This window comes from Tachysurus vachellii, chromosome 1, assembly GCF_030014155.1.
Source record: "Tachysurus vachellii isolate PV-2020 chromosome 1, HZAU_Pvac_v1, whole genome shotgun sequence".
Classification (NCBI taxonomy): Eukaryota; Metazoa; Chordata; class Actinopteri; order Siluriformes; family Bagridae; genus Tachysurus; species Tachysurus vachellii.
This window is the reverse complement of record NC_083460.1, coordinates 21,643,811-21,665,243: the sequence shown is the minus strand read 5'-3', so window position 1 is coordinate 21,665,243 and position 21,433 is coordinate 21,643,811. Positions and strand designations below refer to the sequence as shown.

General features: G+C 43.3%; 1 protein-coding gene across 1 annotated transcript in view; it reads right to left on the bottom strand.

Moving 5' to 3' along the window:
* Nucleotides 1-6: 6 nt before the first annotated feature.
* The window catches only part of mrpl21 (mitochondrial ribosomal protein L21), a 25,903-nt gene continuing 4,476 nt past the window's right edge, over nt 7-21,433 (bottom strand). Inside the window, exons 2-7 of the mRNA XM_060877126.1 lie at nt 18,568-18,628; nt 16,834-16,919; nt 6,157-6,320; nt 5,665-5,717; nt 3,140-3,243; nt 7-193 (exon numbers count right to left, since the gene is read on the bottom strand). Coding sequence (XP_060733109.1) covers nt 129-193; nt 3,140-3,243; nt 5,665-5,717; nt 6,157-6,320; nt 16,834-16,919; nt 18,568-18,628 — 533 coding nt within the window. The 3' untranslated portion in view covers nt 7-128. The remainder of the gene's footprint in view (nt 194-3,139; nt 3,244-5,664; nt 5,718-6,156; nt 6,321-16,833; nt 16,920-18,567; nt 18,629-21,433) is intronic.

Genomic DNA, 21,433 nt, shown 5'->3' with positions numbered 1-21,433 from the left:
AGAGGCTGCCAGTGCAGGACTTTTATTAAATGAAATGACAGATCTTACAAATGAATGACACAGGTTCAAGCTTCATTACACTCAGATACGATGAACAGATGAATAATAATGAGAAGGAGAAGACCGGGTCAGAAGAGCGTGGGTGACATCTCGATGGTGTTGATCCGAAGCACAGTCTGCGGCTGTATGATAACTGCACAAAAACACAAACAAAACTCTCATTCACAGTGCAGTGTGTGTGTGTGTGCTGTATTATACACTGTGATATTCAACATATGATGAGGCAGCTCAGTGCAGCGTGTTAACACGTCACACGTCTAAATCACCATACACTCATGTCAGACAGCCGTCATGTTTATACTTTGTGTTTTCGGACACTTGTGATACAGCAGTCTGTAAAAACAGACGAAAGGATGTCACAGAGGCTAGAAATAATGTTGGAGCACATCATAAAGACTTCTTCCTCAGCACAGAGCTCCTGATCTTCTGGTGTAGATAAAGACACAGACTATATCACTGAACCAAAACCAAATCATCTCTCAGGATCAGTGACTTTAAAATCCCATTTTAATAAAAAAACATGTAAACAGAATGTAGACTGTGGGTCATATGAAGCATCCTCAGTGACAATGTGGTGTGTTGCTGATGGCAGTATGTGACAGACCTCATTATCAGAGTGAGGCGTCACATACACACAGAAATACCGCAGCGTTGAGAGTCGAGGCGTCATTTCTAATACAGACTGTAAGGAATCTCACACGCTGCTTCTGAAACCGAGGCCCTTTCCTCACGAAAGGTCACAGAAAACACTGCAGATCATTTTTACTGCCAGAGCTGAGATAATTTTCCTGTTTACTTTAAACAAAACGGCAAACTAAATTCAGAGCTGGAGTTTGTGTGCTAAGGAATTCGGGCCATTCTTTAAGAGCCTCGGTGAAAAGGAAAAGACCAGAGTTTACAAAACATCTGCAAAGACTCTTAGTTAATAACGGAACACTGTAACAGAGGTAAGAGGACAAATGTAGCTGAACTGAGAAAAAGGCTTAAAAAATACTCTCATTTATAATATACACTTTTCGTAAATTTATACATAAATAGTTTGAAGTTTAGGACAAATCCTGCCATGGACTTTCATGGCTGTTTTACATAAGCCCCTCCCACTCAGTGCAAAGAGACAATGAGCTTGTTGGTTAAGAGGTTAGCTTCGGATTCTCTGTGTGATATAGTGCAGTTTTATCACAGTAAAATAAACAAATAATAATAATAATAAAATATCGGATATTTTATAAAATATCTTATATCTTATATCATATCTTATATAAAATATAAGATGTCGGGCCCTCGCACATTTTTTTATCGCTATACGGTGCCTCCCAGAAAACAATGCACGGTGGGCAAGTGCATCAAGTGGGTAAATATCAGTGGACTATTTTATGTTGTTACTGACCCATTTGGGGACTGTAGGTAAATGAAACCCCACATTTTAGACAAACGGGGGAGCTAGTGAGCCACTTAAGAGGCACACCTTTGTCTGACCTTTTTGTCCACACTTAACAGCAGACAAATGTGATGTATGCGTCAAATTTCAAGTTAATCTAAGCACGCCAAAAGCCTTAAATATGCCTGAAATAAAAGTAAACTTTGACACGATGCTATGGCAACAGTGTTTGAGATATCAAAAATCCATTTGCAATTTCGCATCTCCAGTATCTCTGCGTCATGGTGGCCAAGTCTGGTCTCAATTGCATGAATCCCCTAGGAGGAGTATTTAAAAGTTTACCGCATGCAGCTGTCAAAAAATCCACCTTTGTGACTGACACACTTCCTGGGGCCTGTAGGTGGTGCTATACCCGGGACTCACAATAAGCACGTCGATGCGATCGGAATCCTTGGCCGAACATACACACCGCGTGTCATCCCAATAAGACATTTTTTGCTTTAGATATTAGACCCTTCCTGTTTCTCTGAATTCGCCATAACTTTGTCGCCTCGCCATGGCAGCACCGTTCGAGATATCAAAAATCCCTTCGCAATTTAGCAAGTGCAATGTCTCTGCATCATGTTCACCACGTTTGATGTCAATCGCATGAATTCCCTAGGAGGAGTATTTAAAAGTTCACCGCATGCACTTATAAAACAATCCAAAATGGCCGACTTCCTGTTGGGCGGAGCTCATAGTTTAGAGCGCGAAAGTTGTTCGGGTCGATGAGATCTATATGCGTACCAACTCTCGTACATGTGCGTACATAATTGCCCGATCTGTGCACCAATGTTTGTTTTTGCATTACAGGGGGCGCTACAGAGCCCCTCTGCCACTGTGGGGGAAAATAAAAAAAAATAAAAAAATAATACTCCCGAGCAAAAACAATAGGGCTTCGCACCATTCGGTGCTCAGGCCCTAATAAATAATGCATAATTACAGTAGCTGTAAAAAAAAAAAAAAAAAAAAGCAGGCCGTTTTTATTGTCCTGCAGACTGATGAACATGAGTTTACTGGATTTGGTACAGAGTTTAAAGAATTGCTATATGTCAAACTCACATTTAGTGCATTTGTATTTTTCCCCCTCATACTGTAGGTCTATGTTGCTTGGACATTTGCCTATTCCATGCCCATGTTCATGAAGCCCTGCCTCCATGGGGTGCAAACACAAATCAGTATTCTGTACTGGATGTGTGCTTTTCAACAAACACCATAAATCTTTTCAAAGGCCACAGATTATCTTACAGTTTTTCTAGCATGCTCTACATATCTTTGCACTTTTAAGTTCATTAGAAAATATTGAAGCACGGTTCTGACTAATATGTAACTAATAATCCAATCTATCAGTCGGAATTCCTTTTGGAGAAGGCAACGGGAAGAAAACATTTGATCTGATCACAGTGTTGTGATGATTTTGCGAGGCATCGTAAAGCCTTTGGCAGGTGTGGAGATGTACAGAAGGACTCAGTTTCATCAGAAACACTCACAGGATTAACAGTTAAAACTGGAACCTGTGCCTTCAAGCTGCAGCTCTGAAATTATAAAATATGCATGCACCCGAGCAGCGAGTCGTTATGAGCTCCATCCATTAAGGCCCTTTCAAATCTGCAGGACAAATGAGATGATAAATCAATAAACTGAACCTTAAAGCACACTCACTTCTCTTTTTCTGAAAACGGTGTCTCTTCCAGAACGCCATGTGTACCATCGGCCAGGACTCGGTCTTCTCCACCACGGTGGCCTCGACTCGGACCAGATCACGCCTAGGTGTGAAAACGGCACACACAGACACACACAGACACACACAGACACACACAGACACACACAGACACACACAGACACACACAGACACACACAGACACACACACACAGTGTGAAAACTGAAGGGAACCGAGGCTTTTGTGCAGCACACTGAGGTTCATTGCTAAAATATTCATGAAGAAAATTTCACACAGTATCCCTTCATCCGCTCAGCAGCCGAGAACAAAACTATTTGTTTTTTCAACCTGCGTTTAATTGTCGAGTTTAATCACAAACACTTGATTATTCGGGGTTTAGTGTGCAAGTCATTAAACAACTGCTCAGTAGAGCTGAACACTGAGTACAAACAGCACATTACACTGAAACTCCACACGTCTCACACATTTATTCACGTTTCTTTGACACATTGTCTCATCACCTGTAACACTGAACCCCTCGGTCAGAGATTAAACTAAAGTCCAGCACTGATTGGGTCAAGTTTAAAACGTGACAACGATTAACATACAACGAGCTGGAAATTTACCACACGGTTTAATTTGTAAACCTTGACTTTCACTCAAATCGTTAATGAAGCACTATTTATATCTAAAATACAGTGTGGTTTAACTGTTTGTGTTGATCGGTCGTCTTTATCCAGAGCTTTAGAGCCTTGATCAGAAATGCTTCCTCATGCTGGTTCACTACGTCAGGGACTCTGTCTAGAACATTTTAGTGGACAGACAATTAAAGAAAAAATAGCCCTCGCACGTTTTTTTATCGCTATACGGTGCCTCCCAGAAAACAATGCACGGTGGGGGCAAGTGCATCAAGTGGGTAAATATCAGTGGACTGTTTTATGTTGTTACTGACCCATTTGGGGACTGTAGGTAAATGAAACCCCACATTTTAGACAAACGGGGGCGCTAGTGAGCCACTTAAGAGACACACCTTTGTCTGACCTTTTTGTCCACACTTAACAGCCGACAAATGTGATGTATGCGTCAAATTTCAAGTTAATCTAAGCACGCCAAAAGCCTTAAATATGCCTGAAATAAAAGTAAACTTTGACACGATGGCATGGCATCTGCAAAATCTCTGCGTCATGGTGGCCAAGTCTGGTCTCAATTGCATGAATCCCCTAGGAGGAGTATTTAAAAGTTTACCGCATGCAGCTGTCAAAAAATCCACCTTTGTGACTGACACACTTCCTGGGGCCTGTTGGTGGCGCTATACCCAGGACTCACAATAAGCACATCAATGCGATCGGAATCCTTGGCCGAACATACACACCGCGTGTCATCCCAATAAGACATTTTTTGCTTTAGATATTAGACACTTTCTGTTTCTCTGAATTCGCCATAACTTTGTCGCCTCGCCATGGCAGCACTGTTCGAGATATCAAAAATCCCTTCGCAATTTAGCAAGTGCAATGTCGCGGCATCATGTTCACCACGTTTGATGTCAATCGCATGAATTCCTTAGGAGGAGTATTTAAAAGTTCACCACATGCAACTGTTGTGACTGACACACTTCCTGGTGCCTGTTGGTGGCGCTATGTCCGAGATTCACAATAGGCACATCGATGCGATCGGAATCCTTGGCCGAACATACCCACCGCGTGTCATCCCAATAAGACATTTTTTGCTTTAGATATTAGACACTTCCTGTTTCTCTGAATTCGCCATGGCAGCACCGTTCGAGATATCAAAAATCCCTTCGCAATTTAGCAAGTGCAATGTCTCGGCATCATTTTCTCCACGTTTTATGTCAATCGCATGAATTCCCTAGGAGGAGTATTTAAAAGTTCACCGCATGCACTTATAAAACAATCCAAAATGGCCGACTTCCTGTTGGGCGAAGCTCATAGTTTAGAGCGCGAAAGTTGTTCGGGTCGATGAGATCTATATGCGTACCAACTCTCGTACATGTGCGTACATAATTGCCCGATCTGTGCACCAATGTTTGTTAGCCCCCCTGCCACGCCCGTATTCCAACCTTTGTCCAATCCTAGTGTCGCGCGACTCTGACGTGTGTGCCAAATTTCAAGAGGGACCCCAATTGGACAATGTGTGGGGGAAAATAAATAAATAAATAAATAAATAAATAATACTCCCGAGCAAAAACAATAGCGCTTCGCACCTTTCGGTGCTCAGGCCCTAATAATACTCCCGAGGAAAAACAATAGGGCTTCGCACCATTTGGTGCTCAGGCCCTAATAATAATACTCCCGAGCAAAAACAATAGGGCTTCGCACCATTCGGTGCTCGGGCCCTAAAAAAATAAATAAATAAATAAATAAATAAAAATAAAAAATAAATAAAATACTCCCGAGGAAAAACAATAGGGCTTCGCACCATTCGGTGCACAGGCCCTAACAATAATAAACCCGAGCAAAAACAATAGGGCTTCGCACCTTTCGGTGCTCGGGCCCTAATTAAAGTTACCTGAGAAGAGGCTTCCCAATGAGCGTGAAGTTTTCTCCTCCCACCAACAGCACCTGTACACAGAGAGAGAGAGAGAGAGAGAGAGACAGAGAGAGAGAGAGAGAGAGAGAGAGAGAGAGAGAGAGAGAGAGAGAGGGAGTGTGAGTGTGAATCATTTTTTTCAATGAGTGAATTCCAATACATGTACAATTTGTCAAATAATTAATAAATTCTAATTCGAATTCAGAGAGAGAGAGGTCGAGGGAGGGGAAAAAAGGAGAGTGGGTGAGGGAGGGAGGGAGAGAAAAAGAGGCTTTTTCTTTTTTTTCCCCCTCTATGCCATAATGCTGGGATGGGCATGTCAATAAAGCTTGTTGCTATAGAAATTGAGGGGGGCAGAGAGAGAGAGAGAGAGAGAGAGGGAGAAAGAGAGAGAGAGAAAGAGAGAGAGAGTGGGAGGTTTAGAAACAGCTGAAAAGCTTCTGTGTCTGAAACGGAGCTGAAATCTCCGACCTTCTCCAGCAGGATGTGATCTCCACATTCTGCCTCGATGTGGTTCTCAATCTGGATCAGATCTTCACTGGTCACTTTCCACTGACGGCTGGCAAAGTGAACGACCGCAAACAGACGGCCGTACTCTTGCTTCTGCAGCAGACTGTTCACCTTCTCCACGACCGCTGCAGGAAGAGTGACGTTACAGCAGTGTCACAGATCCACTGTGCTGGGTCATGTAAATAAACTAGACATCACAAATTACAAATAAGTGTGTGGTCAAAACACAAAAGAAACCGATGATAGATACACACACACACACACACACACACACACACACACACACACTCTCTCTCTCTCTTTCTCTCTCACACACACTCTCTCTATTTCTCTCTCACACACACTCTCTCTCTCTCATTGGTGTAATTACAGGCCCGCAGTGACCTGCTCCAATGAAACAGACAGACTTTTTTGTTTTTTTCTCCCTAAACTGCCATCAAATTTGACTCAAACAGACGTCACCGGATCAGCAGCTCTCGTGTCCGAGTGTTCAGCAGATCTCCTTCTCATGACAGGAGCGAATCGTGTAATTTCCTGAAGCTGGTCTTTATTTGCCCTTTATTTCTGCGTGAGGAGCCACACATCACATCAACACCAAAGTATCTGAACTCAGAACTCATCTGTGTGTGTGTGTGTGTGTGTGATTATTCAAGACGAGTGTAAAACAAATTTAGGTTTATGTAAAACCGCAGTTTATTTAATTTGTTTTATTGACAGTGTTTTACACACAGTACTGTGTACGGATCGCATGCAGCGTGGACCGGACTGATGTCTGTCAAAAACACACAAGTTATTCCCACAATCCTGTTTGAACTGCTTCTATCTGGAAAACAATCAGGTCCAGCACCAACAGGATGAGGAACATCCTGTTTCTATCCTAGAGCTGTGGCCTTTCTCCTGCAAACTGCCCAATCCATTACCTTTTCTTCTCAGGTAAATACCCTCATGTCCCCAGAATTGTAAACACAGACACAAGGCTGCAGTGTGTGAATGCACAATAGCACCAGGACACAATACTGATTATTACTCTTAATACTCTTTATTTAATTATGTATAAATGTTTTTATATTCTTATTCTATTTTTATATTCTTATTTTCTATCTTTATTCTGTCTAGGAGAGTAACAATATTATAACCAAACCCTCGCACAATGAGCACTGAGCTTTCAGGAAGCTTCTTCATCTCAGTTCCAGTTCACAAAGCGTGTGTCATGTGTCATGTCCCAGTGTGTTTCTCCTTCGCGCACAGACATTTCAAAAGAAGCAGGTTAATAAATCCACAGAAGCGATTGTAAATTTCAATCAGGTGCCGAAGACAGAGTGGAGAGAGACGCACCGTTCCTTACTAAGCGGAGGAACAAAGCACCAGGTCAGTCCCTTCATCATCCTGAGGGCAGAACAGGGAGTCGAATGGATTTGAGGGAATTACACCTTATGCACTTAGACACATGGGCCACAACAACATCAAGAACAATTAAAGCTGCAAGCAGCATTTCCCGGGGTTCAAGCGTTTAAGCGTCGATGACGCCCTAACTAATCTATACTTCCTATCCAAACAAAAGGTACAGAGGGTGGCACCCGCTCCTAACCTAGTGTCTCTAATACAGAAAAGCTTACCAACGTGTTGCACAATATGTCATGTGAAGTACTCACCTGTCCAGTTTTCCCCAAAATAAACAGTCATATCCATAAAGCGAAGAAACACAAGCATCCAGATGCAGAACGAGTGACATACACAAAGTGACCCGCAAGTCACGTACACAAAGTGACTCGCAAGTCACGTACACAAAGTGACCCGCAAGTCACGTACACAAAGTGACCCGCAAGTCACGTACACAAAGTGACCCGCAAGTCACGTACACAAAGTGACCCGCAAGTCACGTACACAAAGTGACCCGCAAGTCACGTACACAAAGTGACCCGCAAGTCACGTACACAAAGTGACCCGCAAGTCACGTACACAAAGTGACCCGCAAGTCACGTACACAAAGTGACCCGCAAGTCACGTACACAAAGTGACCCGCAAGTCACGTACACAAAGTGACCCGCAAGTCACGTACACAAAGTGACCCGCAAGTCACATACACAAAATAACTAAGAAATTGGGATACATGAACAGTCTGACATACTAAAACCGAATGAACAACAATAGAGCCCTCTAACAAATTAGCACACATCTTTCTCCTTGTGTTTCTGTCTCTGTTTCTAATCCTGATTCTGGTTGATTGGCGGATCGACGGCTGATGTCACACAGGATAATGAAGATTGACAGATGTTCAATGGTAGGGATCTGAAAAGATAGATAGTGGAGCAAAGAGAGAGAGAGAACAAGAACAAACAATCGCCGCGGTTTTTGAACTGTGACCTCAGTCTGACCTCTTTCACATGTGTCCCAAGTTTGGTGTTGATAGCTCATTTAGTTCTTGAGTTATTGACATTTTAGTAAAACTGGCTCCTCACAGTCCGAACGTTTTGGGGCCCCTTAAGGACCCTGAATCAAAATTTTGACTTTTTTCGATAATTATTGACATTGAGACTCCAGAGAATATTACTGCACTGGATTGGTCTCGATCAGGCGAAAAACCTAGGACTAGTTCGCAAAAGTAGGTTTCGGAAAAAATGCACTATAGTGAAAAAATTTTTAATGGCGGAAATGAAATCGGAGATATATGTTTTTTAAGTCATGAGCCAAGGATTCCAATGATATAAAGCACTTGAGATTTGGACATAAGGTTTAGGAGTTATGGGCACAAACGTGTTGAGGGGCGCTGAAGCGCCCCAAATTGGCCGATTTCACTGAGACCTTGGGCCTGAGTAACTGTGACCAGTACTACCATCTGACCAAGTTTGAGCTCTCTAGGCCTTACGGTTTAGGCTGCAAGATCGTTTGTAGGGCGGAATAATAATAATAATAATAATAATAATTAAAGCTGCAAGCAGCGTTTCCCGGGGTTCAAGCGTTTAAGGAATTTTACTGAACTTATTTCATAGACATTAAGTAAAAAACTTATAGAACTTGCAAAAGTAGATTTTTAAATATACATATTTGTTATATACTTAATGAATGATTTGATTTACAGCGCTGATTGTACAAGCAAAGTGGTTCAGAAAACCTAGACCTAACAAATGATATGAAGATGATTTTAAAATGTTTAAGTATAAATTCCTAGGGAAAAACAGATGCTGAATAGAATGAGCCAATGAGTGATCCTCTGCTGCCATCTAGTGGTTTGGATAGCTAATGCAATCCATTGGAAATATATGGTTTATATATCTTTTCAACAATTATAGTGCACATCACATTATTCACTTATATTATACAGGTCACTTGTATTACACTGCTCATTTACATTACACAGCTAACTTGCATCACACAGCTCACTTTCATTACACAGGTTACTTATATAACACTGCTCAGTTTCATCACAGTGCACACTTTCATCGTATAGTTCACTGGCATCGCACAGCTCACTGGCATCACACAGCTTACTTGCATCACTCAGCTCACTTGCCTCATACAGCACACTTGCATCACACTGCTCACTTGCGTCACACTGCTCACTTGCGTCACACTGCTCACTTGCGTCACACAGCACACTTCCATTACACTGCTCACTTGCGTCACACTGCTCACTTGCATCACACTACTCACTTATGTCACATTACTCAATTGACACACATTACTCACTCCATTATTTGTAACCTATATGCAGTTACATCAGTAATGGAAAAGTCCATTTACAGCCAACGCAGTCCATTGAAAATACATGGTGTGCAGCTTTTTGCCAATTACAGCGCCACCTATCGTCCGATCAAGATAAAACTTGGCAGGATTGTTAAAAGTCATATGTCACATGTGCTCAATGAGGGTCGTATAAATTAGACTTTTCGTTTATGAGTCATAGGCTTTGAATTATTTTTTGCCACGCCCATTTCATAAATAATCCTTTAATGGCAAGCCAAAGGATAAAGTTCCACTTTTTTTTGATAATTATTGACATTAAGACTCCAGAGAATATTACTGCACTGGATTGGTCTCGATCAGGAGAAAAACCTAGGACTAGTTCGCAAAAGTAGGTTTTTCACCTTATCAAGAATAATTAATGAACAATTTGATTGACAGCATTGGTCCAAGAGGCAAAGTTGTTCAGCATGTGGAGACCTATCAAATGATATCAATATTGTGTGTATTTATTAAGCACTACGTGATTACAATAGTGTAAAAACTCTTTAGCGCCAACTAGTGGCCGATTTCTTTCAAATTTCTTTCAGACCTCTAGGACCACGTGTCGAACAGGCTCACCGAGTTTCATTCCGATAGGCCTCCATTAACCTTGTCTAATTGGTGCTCAAACTTCATTGGCCGATGGCGGCCATGTTTTTTGAGACACGCCAATGTCCTTACATACACTCAAGGCAACTTGGTCAAGGACACTGCACACCACGTTTGAAGTCAATCGGATGAACACTTGCATAGTTAGAGCTGTTTTTAGTGATTTTTTTGTCATAGCGCCACCAAGTGGCCAATCGCCGCGGTTTTTGACCTGTGACCTCAGTGTGACGTCTTTCACATGTCTCCCAAGTTTGGTGTTGATAGCTCATTTAGTTCTTGAGTTATTGCCATTTTAGCAAAAGTTGGCTCCACCAGTGTTCGAACATTTGGGGGCCCCTTAGTGACGATGAATCAAAATTTTAACTTTTTTTTGATAATTATTGACATTGAGACTCCAGAGAATATTAATGCACTGGATTGGTCTCGATCAGGCGAAAAACCTAGGACTAGTTCGCAAAAGTGGGTTTTTCACCTTATTAAGAATAATTAATGAACAATTTGATTGACAGCATTGGTCCAAGAGGCAAAGTTGTTCAGCATGTGGAGACCTATCAAATGATATCAATATTGTGTGTATTTATTAAGCACTACGTGATTACAGTGGCATAAAACTCTTTAGCGCCAACTAGTGGCCGATTTCTTTCAAATTTCTTACAAACCTCTAGGACCACGTGTCGAACATGCCCACCGAGTTTCATTCCGATAGGTCTCCATTAACCTTGTCTAATTGGTGCTCAAACTTCATTGGCCGATGGCGGCCATGTTTTTTGAGACGCGCCAATGTCCTTACATAGACTCAAGGCAACTTGGACAAAGACACAGCACACCAAGTTTGACGTCAATCGGACCAACACTTGCATAGTTAGAGCTGTTTTTAGTGATTTTTCTGTCATAGCGCCACCAAGTGGCCAATCGCCGGGGTTTTTGACCTGTGACCTCAGTTCGAGGTCTTTCACATGTGTCCCAAGTTTGGTGTTGATGGCTCATTTAGTTCTTGAGTTATTGCTATTTTAGTAAAACTGGCTCCTCCCAGTCCAAACGTTTTGGGGCCCCTTAAGGACCCTGAATCAAAATTTCAACTTTTTTTTGATAATTATTGACATTGAGACTCCAGAGAATATTACTGCACTGGATTGGTCTCGATCAGGCGAAAAACCTAGGACTAGTTCGCAAAAGTAGGTTTCGGACAAAATGCGCTATAGCGAAAACATTTTAATGGCGGAAATTAAATCGGAGATATACATATTTTAAGTGATGAGGCAACGAGTCCAATGATATAAAGCACTTGAGATTTGGATATACGGTTTAGGAGTTATGGGCACAAACGCGTTGAGGGGCGCTGAAGCGCCCCCTATTGGCCGATTTCACTGAGTCCTTGGGCCTGAGTAACTGTGACCAGTACTACCATCTGACCAAGTTTGAGCTCTCTAGGCCTTACAGTTTGGGCTGCACGACCGTTTGTAGGGCGGAATAATAATAATAATAATAATAATAATAATAATAATAATAATAATAATAATAATAAAAATCCTACCGAAAACAATAGGTTTCCAGCGCTTCGCGCTTGAACCCCTAAATATAGCTGCAAGCAGCGATACCGGGGTCAAGCCGATCAGATGCGCTCAGAACATGTCGCTGATGAACCATACCAAGTTTCGTAGCGATATGGCATTGCATTCGTAAAATGTGTGTGTGTGTGTGTGTGTGTGTGAGTGTCTGTGTGTGAGTGTGTCTCTGTGCGTCTGTGTGTGTGCATGTCTGTGTGTCTGTTTGAGCTTCCGTACCGGGAATGCCGGAATTCCGATCGCTTAGAAAAGTAATAGCAACAAACTTCAGACCATGGTCTACGACATATCCGAATTTGGTGCATGTGGCTCGAAAGCCCAAGAGTTACTCTTGAAAAATTTTTGGGTAAGAAGAATAATAATAACTAGAACGGTAAATTTTCTGAAGAAAATGTGAATGGTGCTTGCACGTGGCAAGTGAGTGTTTTGATATATGACATGTCCATGTTGTGCTAACTTTTTGATTTCGCTTATTTTGGGGGGCGGGGCTACACGTGACGTCACGTGACGTGACCAAAACACGCGTGAGGCAGTTCCCCTCATCGTGCTGAGTGTTTTGATATATGACATGTCCATGTTGTGCAAACTTTTTGATTTCGCTTATTTTGGGGGCGGGGCTACACGTGACGTCACGTGACGTCACCAAAACACACGTGAGGCAATTCCCCTCATTGGGCTGAGTGTTTTGATATATGACATCCATGTTGTGCAAAATTTATGATTTCGCTTATCTTGGGGGCGGGGCTACACGTGACGTCACGTGACGTGACCAAAACACACGTGAGGCAGTTCCCCTCATTGGGCTGAGTGTTTTGATATATGACATGTCCATGTTGTTCAAAATTTATGATTTCGCTTATTTGGGGGGCGGGGCTACACGTGACGTCAAACGTGACGTGACCAAAACACACGTGAGGCAGTTCCCCTCATCGGGCTGAGTGTTTTGATATATACGACATGTCCATGTTGTGCTAACTTTTTGATTTCGCTTATTTTGGGGGCGGGGCTACACGTGACGTCACGTGACGCGACCAAAACACGTGAGAGGCAGTTCCCCTCATCGGGCTGAGTGTTTTGATATATGACATGTCCATGTTGTGCTAACTTTTTGATTTCGCTTGTTTTGGGGGCAGGGCTACACGTGACGTCACGTGACGTGACCAAAACACGCGTGAGCACAAAAACACACGTCACGTGTGCTACACGTGAATACCCGGTGGGGTGCCAATACTTTTGGACAAAAGTGACTACTAAGTGTTTTGACATTCATTTCATGTCAAAACTGCAGTCATTATGGAATTCTACTTATTATTATACTGCATAAAACAGTATTTTGGGGGCGGGGCTACACGTGAATACCCGGTGGGGTGCCAATACTTATGGACAAAAGTGTATTGACTGGGGGCCAATACTTGTGGAATCATTGGATTGATAGTGTGGAGTTGATAGTTACATGTATTGAGAGTGTGCTTTACATCTACAGAGAGAACAAAAGAATTTTAAGAATTCCCCAATCAAGTCTATGGGGAAAAAATACCCGTTTGAGCTTCCGTACCGGGAATTCCGGAATTCCGATCGCTTATAAAAGTCATAGCACACCTGTCCTCAACGAGCCGGTCGATTTGACACCTCATTCATGGGTCTAGGACAAAAGCTGCGGGACAAGTTACGCGCCGAAAAAGTGTCCGGAAGAATAATAATAATAAGTATGCAGAATAACAATAATGATGCTTTGCAAGCACCATTAATAATAAGTATGCAAGAGAACAAGAATGTTGCTTTAGCAAGCACCATTAATAATAATAATAAGAAGAAGAAAACTAACGATAACAATAGGTGTCTACGCCCCTTCGGGGCTTGACCCCTAATTAAAGCTGCAAGCAGCATTTGCCGGGTTCAAGCGTTTAAGGCCTTTAGGGAGTTTAAGGCCTTAAAGGATTTTCACATAAAACAAAGTGACCCGCAAGTTACAGAGGGTGCCACAATATATGTCATGTGAAGTACTCACCTGTCCAGTTTTCCCTAAAATAAACAAAGTCATATCCATAAAGTGAAGAAACACAAGCATCCAGATGCAGAACGAGTGACCCGCAAGTCACATACACAAAGTGACCGAATTCTTAAGATTCTGATTCTGAGACTTTGCCTTACGAGTCAGCACAAAATTGGGTTTTTGGACTGTTGGTGGCGCTAGAGGGCTTATTTTAAAAAGGGCTGTTTTTAGTGATTTTTCCGTTATAGCGCCACCAAGTGGCCAATCGCTGTGGTTTTTGAACTGTGACCTCAGTTTGACCTCTTTCACATGTGTCCCAAGTTTGGTGTTGATAGCTCATTTAGTTCTTGAGTTATTGACATTTTAGTAAAACTGGCTCCTCACAGTCCGAACATTTTGGGGCCCCTTAAGGACCCTGAATCAAAATTTAGACATTTATTTATTTATCAATTATTGACATTGAGACTCCAGAGAATATTACTGCACTGGATTGGTCTCGATCAGGCGAAAAACCTAGGACTATTTCGCAAAACTAGGTTTCGGACAAAATGCGCTATAGCGAAAACATTTTCATGGCGGAAATGAAATCAGAGATATACGTTTTTTAAGTCATGAGCCAAGGATTCCAATGATATAAAGCACTTGAGATTTGGACATACGGTTTAGGAGTTATGGGCACAAACGCGTTGAGGGGCGCTGAAGCGCCCCCTATTGGCCGATTTCGCTGAGTCCTTGGGCCTGAGTAACTGTGACCAGTACTAACTACCATCTGACCAAGTTTGAGCTCTCTAGGCCTTACGGTTTGGGCTGTACGAGCACTTGTAGGGCGGAATAATAATAATAATAATAATAATAATAATAACAAAAATCCTAACAAAAACAATATTTTTCCAGCGCTTCGCACTTGAACCCCTAATAATAATAAAAATCCTAACGAAAACAATAGGTTTCCAGCGCTTCGCGTCTTTTTACACATCACACTGAAACTGCACATGCTATTATTTACAACTCAAACCACCTGAGTGCATAAGTTACTGTAGAAACCCAGTTTTAGCTTTTTTTTTTTTAAAAATAAGGCATGTTTACGAGTCTGATAGCTAATGAGGTTCAGTGCATTGCTCTATTCTGTCCCCTAGTGGAACAACAGAGAATTTTCCCTTCAGTTCCAGACAGATTGCAAGCTCTTACAGTCGCTGGGTGTAAAATACTGACATTCTGCATGTACTGAAAGAAGTAAAGTGATTTTCATTTAGAAAAACCTGAATCAAACCTGTCTGGGTTCAACACCAAGATCCTGAGTAGCGCAATGTCATTCAAGGAAAAAGTGTTTCTCCTAGAGCAGGAGGCCACGTCCCTTATGCAGGTCACACAGAGGACATGTTATTTCCACCGTCTGCATTCTGTTAGTGTTCTGCTGTGGTGACCTGAACCCGTATTCATGAGAAGACCTAGTGACAAAATTCTTAGAAATGTGGACGTTTCCCTTTCAAATGAAAGAGAAATTATTCATAAAGCATCTTAACGCTTAAAAGAGCTCATGAGTTCAAAAGTGTTAGGGGAAGTGAGGAGGACTTTTAAGAGCCTTAAGAGTTTCTTTATCAGAGGAGAAAATGACAAAGGTGACGAGGGAGAAGAAATGTAATGTATACAATATTTAATAATGATAGAGTTAATAAGATGATTCAGATTAGATCATGTAGGGATTATTTTTGTGACCAATTATATTAGAGTTCACATCTCGTCTCAGACAAATAGCAGAAATGACACACACACACACACACACACACACACACACACACACACACACACACACACACACACACACACACACACACACCTCTGAAACAGAGCCATTTGTCTCTATGACATTTCTGCTCTGTGTCGGAGATGTTTACATTTACATTTATTGCATTTATCACATACAGATGTTAGAACATCTGTAATATGATCGGCCACAAACGTAATCCCTACACGATATAGACTCAAATATCTTAACATAGAGACAAAGTGAAGGTTTATAATAGATGCTCCTAATTTAAAAAGCGAGACAACCAATCAGTCTTCAAAAGAACATGTCACCTAGTAACAGGTTAAGCCCCAACTCCTGTCTAAGATAAAAGTTGTATTTTCCTTGTTCAGTTGCTCTGTGATCTGAGGTCCTGAATCTCTCTGAAGATAAGATTCATAGTTAGAAACATTTAAGCTAAATTAGGAGCTCTCGGAGATCAAGTGTCTTTATGAATATGGGTCCTGACCTTCTCTGTACGTTGGAAAAGCACCATAACTGTGGTGTTAAATGATTATATAATACAGTTACAATAAGGAAATGAGGCAGCGCTTCTTAATCAGCATCATCCACACCTGTGGTAAAAGTCACTCAGGAATTTTAACCATTCACTTTTCTGGGTGAATTTAATTTGCTTATGGTTCGACTCCTGCTGTGGAAAAGCTCACGAGAAAGAAACCCTAAAAAACACAAAAACAAAAAAGAAAGACGTAAAGGTCCAAACTGCTAGATAACCGCACCGCTGCATTAATATGCAACTGCTCTTATTTGTTTAGAATTTTCCAGAATGTAAGATTTCAGGCAATTCATGCTTGGCGAAGTTTCCTCTTTACTTCCCTAATCAGCTCCACGTCTCTCTAACACCAGCGTCACACAAACTGAACTCTTCACGATTCACATGTATGTGTTTAAATCTATAAACATTTACCAGTTAAGCTATATAGTCAAGTCTACAATCTTGCCTTGATGCTCCTGTTCTTCTTTCTCTTTGTCGTACAGTCCTAATTCGGGCCACGGCGATCTGGACAGCGATGTCTCCGGAACATAACTGAGAAACAAAACAAACAAAACGAAAGTTAAATGTTAAAGGTGAGGTGCACCATGTTTGGGAAATGCTTCAGAAAGCTGAGTTGGGCTGACAAACAAAAACGTGTAGCCAATGAGCAGAAAGGGGCATGTCTTGTCAATATGCGGTGGAGAGAGTGTTCAGTGCGCATGTCTGACATTAGCAGAAAGCGATTGAAACATTGACATGGCGGATAAAAACGAAAAGCGGAAAAAGGCTTACGATAAGGAAAGAAGTAGGACCCGTGTTAATATAGGACCAGCTTTCCAGCGCTGGAGAGAACTGAAGGAGCCGGAAGGCCTGTGATGGGACACAGAGGTTGCTTTTTTCCTTCTCGATAGGTGAGTAACAAAGGTGGTTTTGCTTTGTTTCACAGAACTAATATATGCCGTCCTTTGCATGTTTATGCTTGTGTCATTTTTGCTTGTTTGTTTATCTGCAATCGTATTGTTCTTCCCTTCAGCTATGATAAAAAGACACATTTCTTTCCATTAGTTGCCTGGGTTAAGTTATGTATGTGTGGGCGGAGCTATCAATACAGGGGTGGGACCCATTTGGGTTAGGGGCGTGTTTGTTTTGGTGATTTCAAATGTCAACATTGGCTTTCAAACAACGTACACCACACCTTTAATAATAATAATGTTAAGTCAGTGTAACCATTTTATTTTATAAAGATCATTAGATTTTATAAAGACACTAAGACTGATCTCAGAGAGCTCCTAACTTAGATTAAATATTTCTAACTATGAATCTTATCTTCAGAGTGATTCAGGACCTCAGATCACAGAGCAACTCTGAACAAGGAAAAAACTTATCTTCGACAGGAGACGGAGCCTAACCTGTTACTAGGTGACACATTCCTTTGAAGACTGATTGGTTGTCACTTTGTCTCTATGTTAAAATATTTAAGACTACATTGTGTAGGTATAATGTTCGTGCCATTTCAGCTGTTTCAGAGATGTCAGAGTATCTCTAAATGCCACAGCGGCAGAACATATATGTGTGTGTGTTATTTCTGCTATGTGTCTGAGATGAGATTAGAACTCTAATATAATTGGTCACAAAAATAATCCCTACATGATCTAATCTGTATCATTTTATTAACTCTATCATTATTAAATATTATATACAACACATTTCTTCTCCCTCTTCACCTTTCAGTCATTTTCTCCTCTGATGAAGAAACTCTTCTCCTAACACTTTGACCTCATGAGCTCTTAAGTGTTAAGATGCTTTATGAACAAATTTTATCTTTACTAGGATCTTGTCTTCATTTTAAGGGGAAACGTCCACATTTCTAAGAATTTTCTTTAAATTTTGTCACTAGGAGAAACATTTTGGTGAATACAGGCCTGGTGTACAGGGAGTGTGACAGTGTTGCCCTTCTGGTGGTTGTTCACCCTCAGTAAAGCCCCATGTGTCAGTGTGGTGTGGTCAGATTTAAACGGGTAGATGTAGATTTTATTTATTTACTTCTAATTTATTGTAAATAATTTATTTCGGCTGCATTCTTCCCATTTCACATTCTACTTGTCTGATACATGAAGGGGGTTTGGAACAATCTATAACTGTAGTATAGGTCGTGTGTCAGAGTTTAAACCTCACAGAGACAGAACAAGGCAGTAGATACCTCTTGGAAACAGCCGTGCTCTTCTTCCTCTGACAGCAAGTGATGTGAGGAACTGTACATCCTGTAAGGAAAACACATCACTCACACTCATTAGGTTTCATTCAGTCATTACTGGAATTATCCAAATGGATCTGGATCCATAGTGCAACGACTGTCTGTGTCTAACCAGCTTGCACACACACACACACTCTCAGACGCACACACAATTGCTCGCTCACACACACACACACAGACACACACACACACACACACAGAGAAACGCACACACAATTGCTCGCTCACACACACAGAGAAACGCACACACAATTGCTCGCTAACACACACACACACACACACACACACACACACACACACACACACACACAGAGAGAAACGCACACACAATTGCTCGCTCACACACACACACACACACACTCGCTCGTTCGCTCTCGCGCGCGCGCGCACTCGTTCGCTCGAGCACGCGCACACTCTTTCGCTCGCGCACGCACGCGCACTCGTTCGCTCGCGCACGCACGCGCACTCGTTCGCTCGCGCACGCACGCGCACTCGTTCGCTCGCGCACGCACACTCGTTCGCTCGCGCACGCACACTCGTTCGCTCGCGCACGCACACTCGTTCGCTCGCGCACACTCGTTCGCTCGCGCACACTCGTTCGCTCGCGCACACTCGTTCGCTCGCGCACACTCGTTCGCTCGCGCACACTCGTTCGCTCGCGCACACTCGTTCGCTCACACACGCACACTCGTTCGCTCACACACGCACACTCGTTCGCTCACACACGCACACTCGTTCGCTCACACACGCACACTCGTTCGCTCACACACGCACACTCGTTCGCTCACACACGCACACTCGTTCGCTCACACACACACACGCTCGCGCACACGCACACTCTCGTTCGCTCACACACACACACGCTCGCGCACACGCACACTCTCGTTCGCTCACACACACACACACACACACACTCGTTCGCTCACACACACACACACACACACTCGTTCGCTCACACACACACACACACTCGTTCGCTCACACACACACACACACTCGTTCGCTCACACACACACACACACTCGTTCGCTCACACACACACACACACTCGTTCGCTCACACACACACACACACTCGTTAGCTCACACACACACACACTCTCGTTAGCTCACACACACACACACTCTCTTTCGCTCACACACACACACACTCTCGTTCGCTCACACACACACTCTCGTTCGCTCACACACACACTCTCGTTCGCTCACACACACACACACACTCTCGTTCGCTCACACACACACACACACACTCTCGTTCGCTCACACACACACACACACACTCTCGTTCGCTCACACACACACACACACACACTCTCGTTCGCTCACACACACACACACACACACACTCTCGTTCGCTCACACACACACACACACACTCTCGTTCGCTCACACACACACACACACACTCTCGTTCGCTCACACACACACACACACACTCTCGTTCGCTCACACACACACACACTCTCGTTCGCTCACACACACACACACTCTCGTTCGCTCACACACACACACACTCTCGTTCGCTCACACACACACACTCTCGTTCGCTCACACACACACACACTCTCGTTCGCGCACACACACACACACTCTCGTTCGCGCACACACACACACACACTCGTTCGCTCACACACACACACACACACACTCGTTCGCTCACACACACACACACTCTCGTTCGCTCACACACACACACTCGTTCGCTCACACACACACACACTCTCGTTCGCTCACACACACACACACTCTCGTTCGCTCACACACACACACACTCTCGTTCGCTCACACACACACACACTCTCGTTCGCTCACACACACACACACTCTCGTTCGCTCACACACACACACACACTCTCGTTCGCTCACACACACACACACTCTCGTTCGCTCACACACACACACACTCTCGTTCGCTCACACACACACACACTCTCGTTCGCTCACACACACACACACTCTCGTTCGCTCACACACACACACACTCTCGTTCGCTCACACACACACACACTCTCGTTCGCTCACACACACACACACTCTCGTTCGCTCACACACACACACACTCTCGTTCGCTCACACACACACACACTCTCGTTCGCTCACACACACACACACTCTCGTTCGCTCACACACACACACACTCTCGTTCGCTCACACACACACACACTCTCGTTCGCTCACACACACACACACTCTCGTTCGCTCACACACACACACTCTCGTTCGCTCACACACACACACTCTCGTTCGCTCACACACACACACACTCTCGTTCGCTCACACACACACACACTCTCGTTCGCTCACACACACACACACTCTCGTTCGCTCACACACACACACTCTCGTTCGCTCACACACACACACACTCTCGTTCGCTCACACACACACACACTCTCGTTCGCTCACACACACACACACACTCTCGTTCGCTCACACACACACACACACTCTCGTTCGCTCACACACACACACACACACTCTCGTTCGCTCACACACACACACACACACTCTCGTTCGCTCACACACACACACACACACTCTCGTTCGCTCACACACACACACACACACTCTCGTTCGCTCACACACACACACACACTCTCGTTCGCTCACACACACACACACACACTCTCGTTCGCTCACACACACACACACACTCTCGTTCGCTCACACACACACACACACTCTCGTTCGCTCACACACACACACACTCTCGTTCGCTCACACACACACACTCTCGTTCGCTCACACACACACACTCTCGTTCGCTCACACACACACACTCTCGTTCGCTCACACACACACACTCTCGT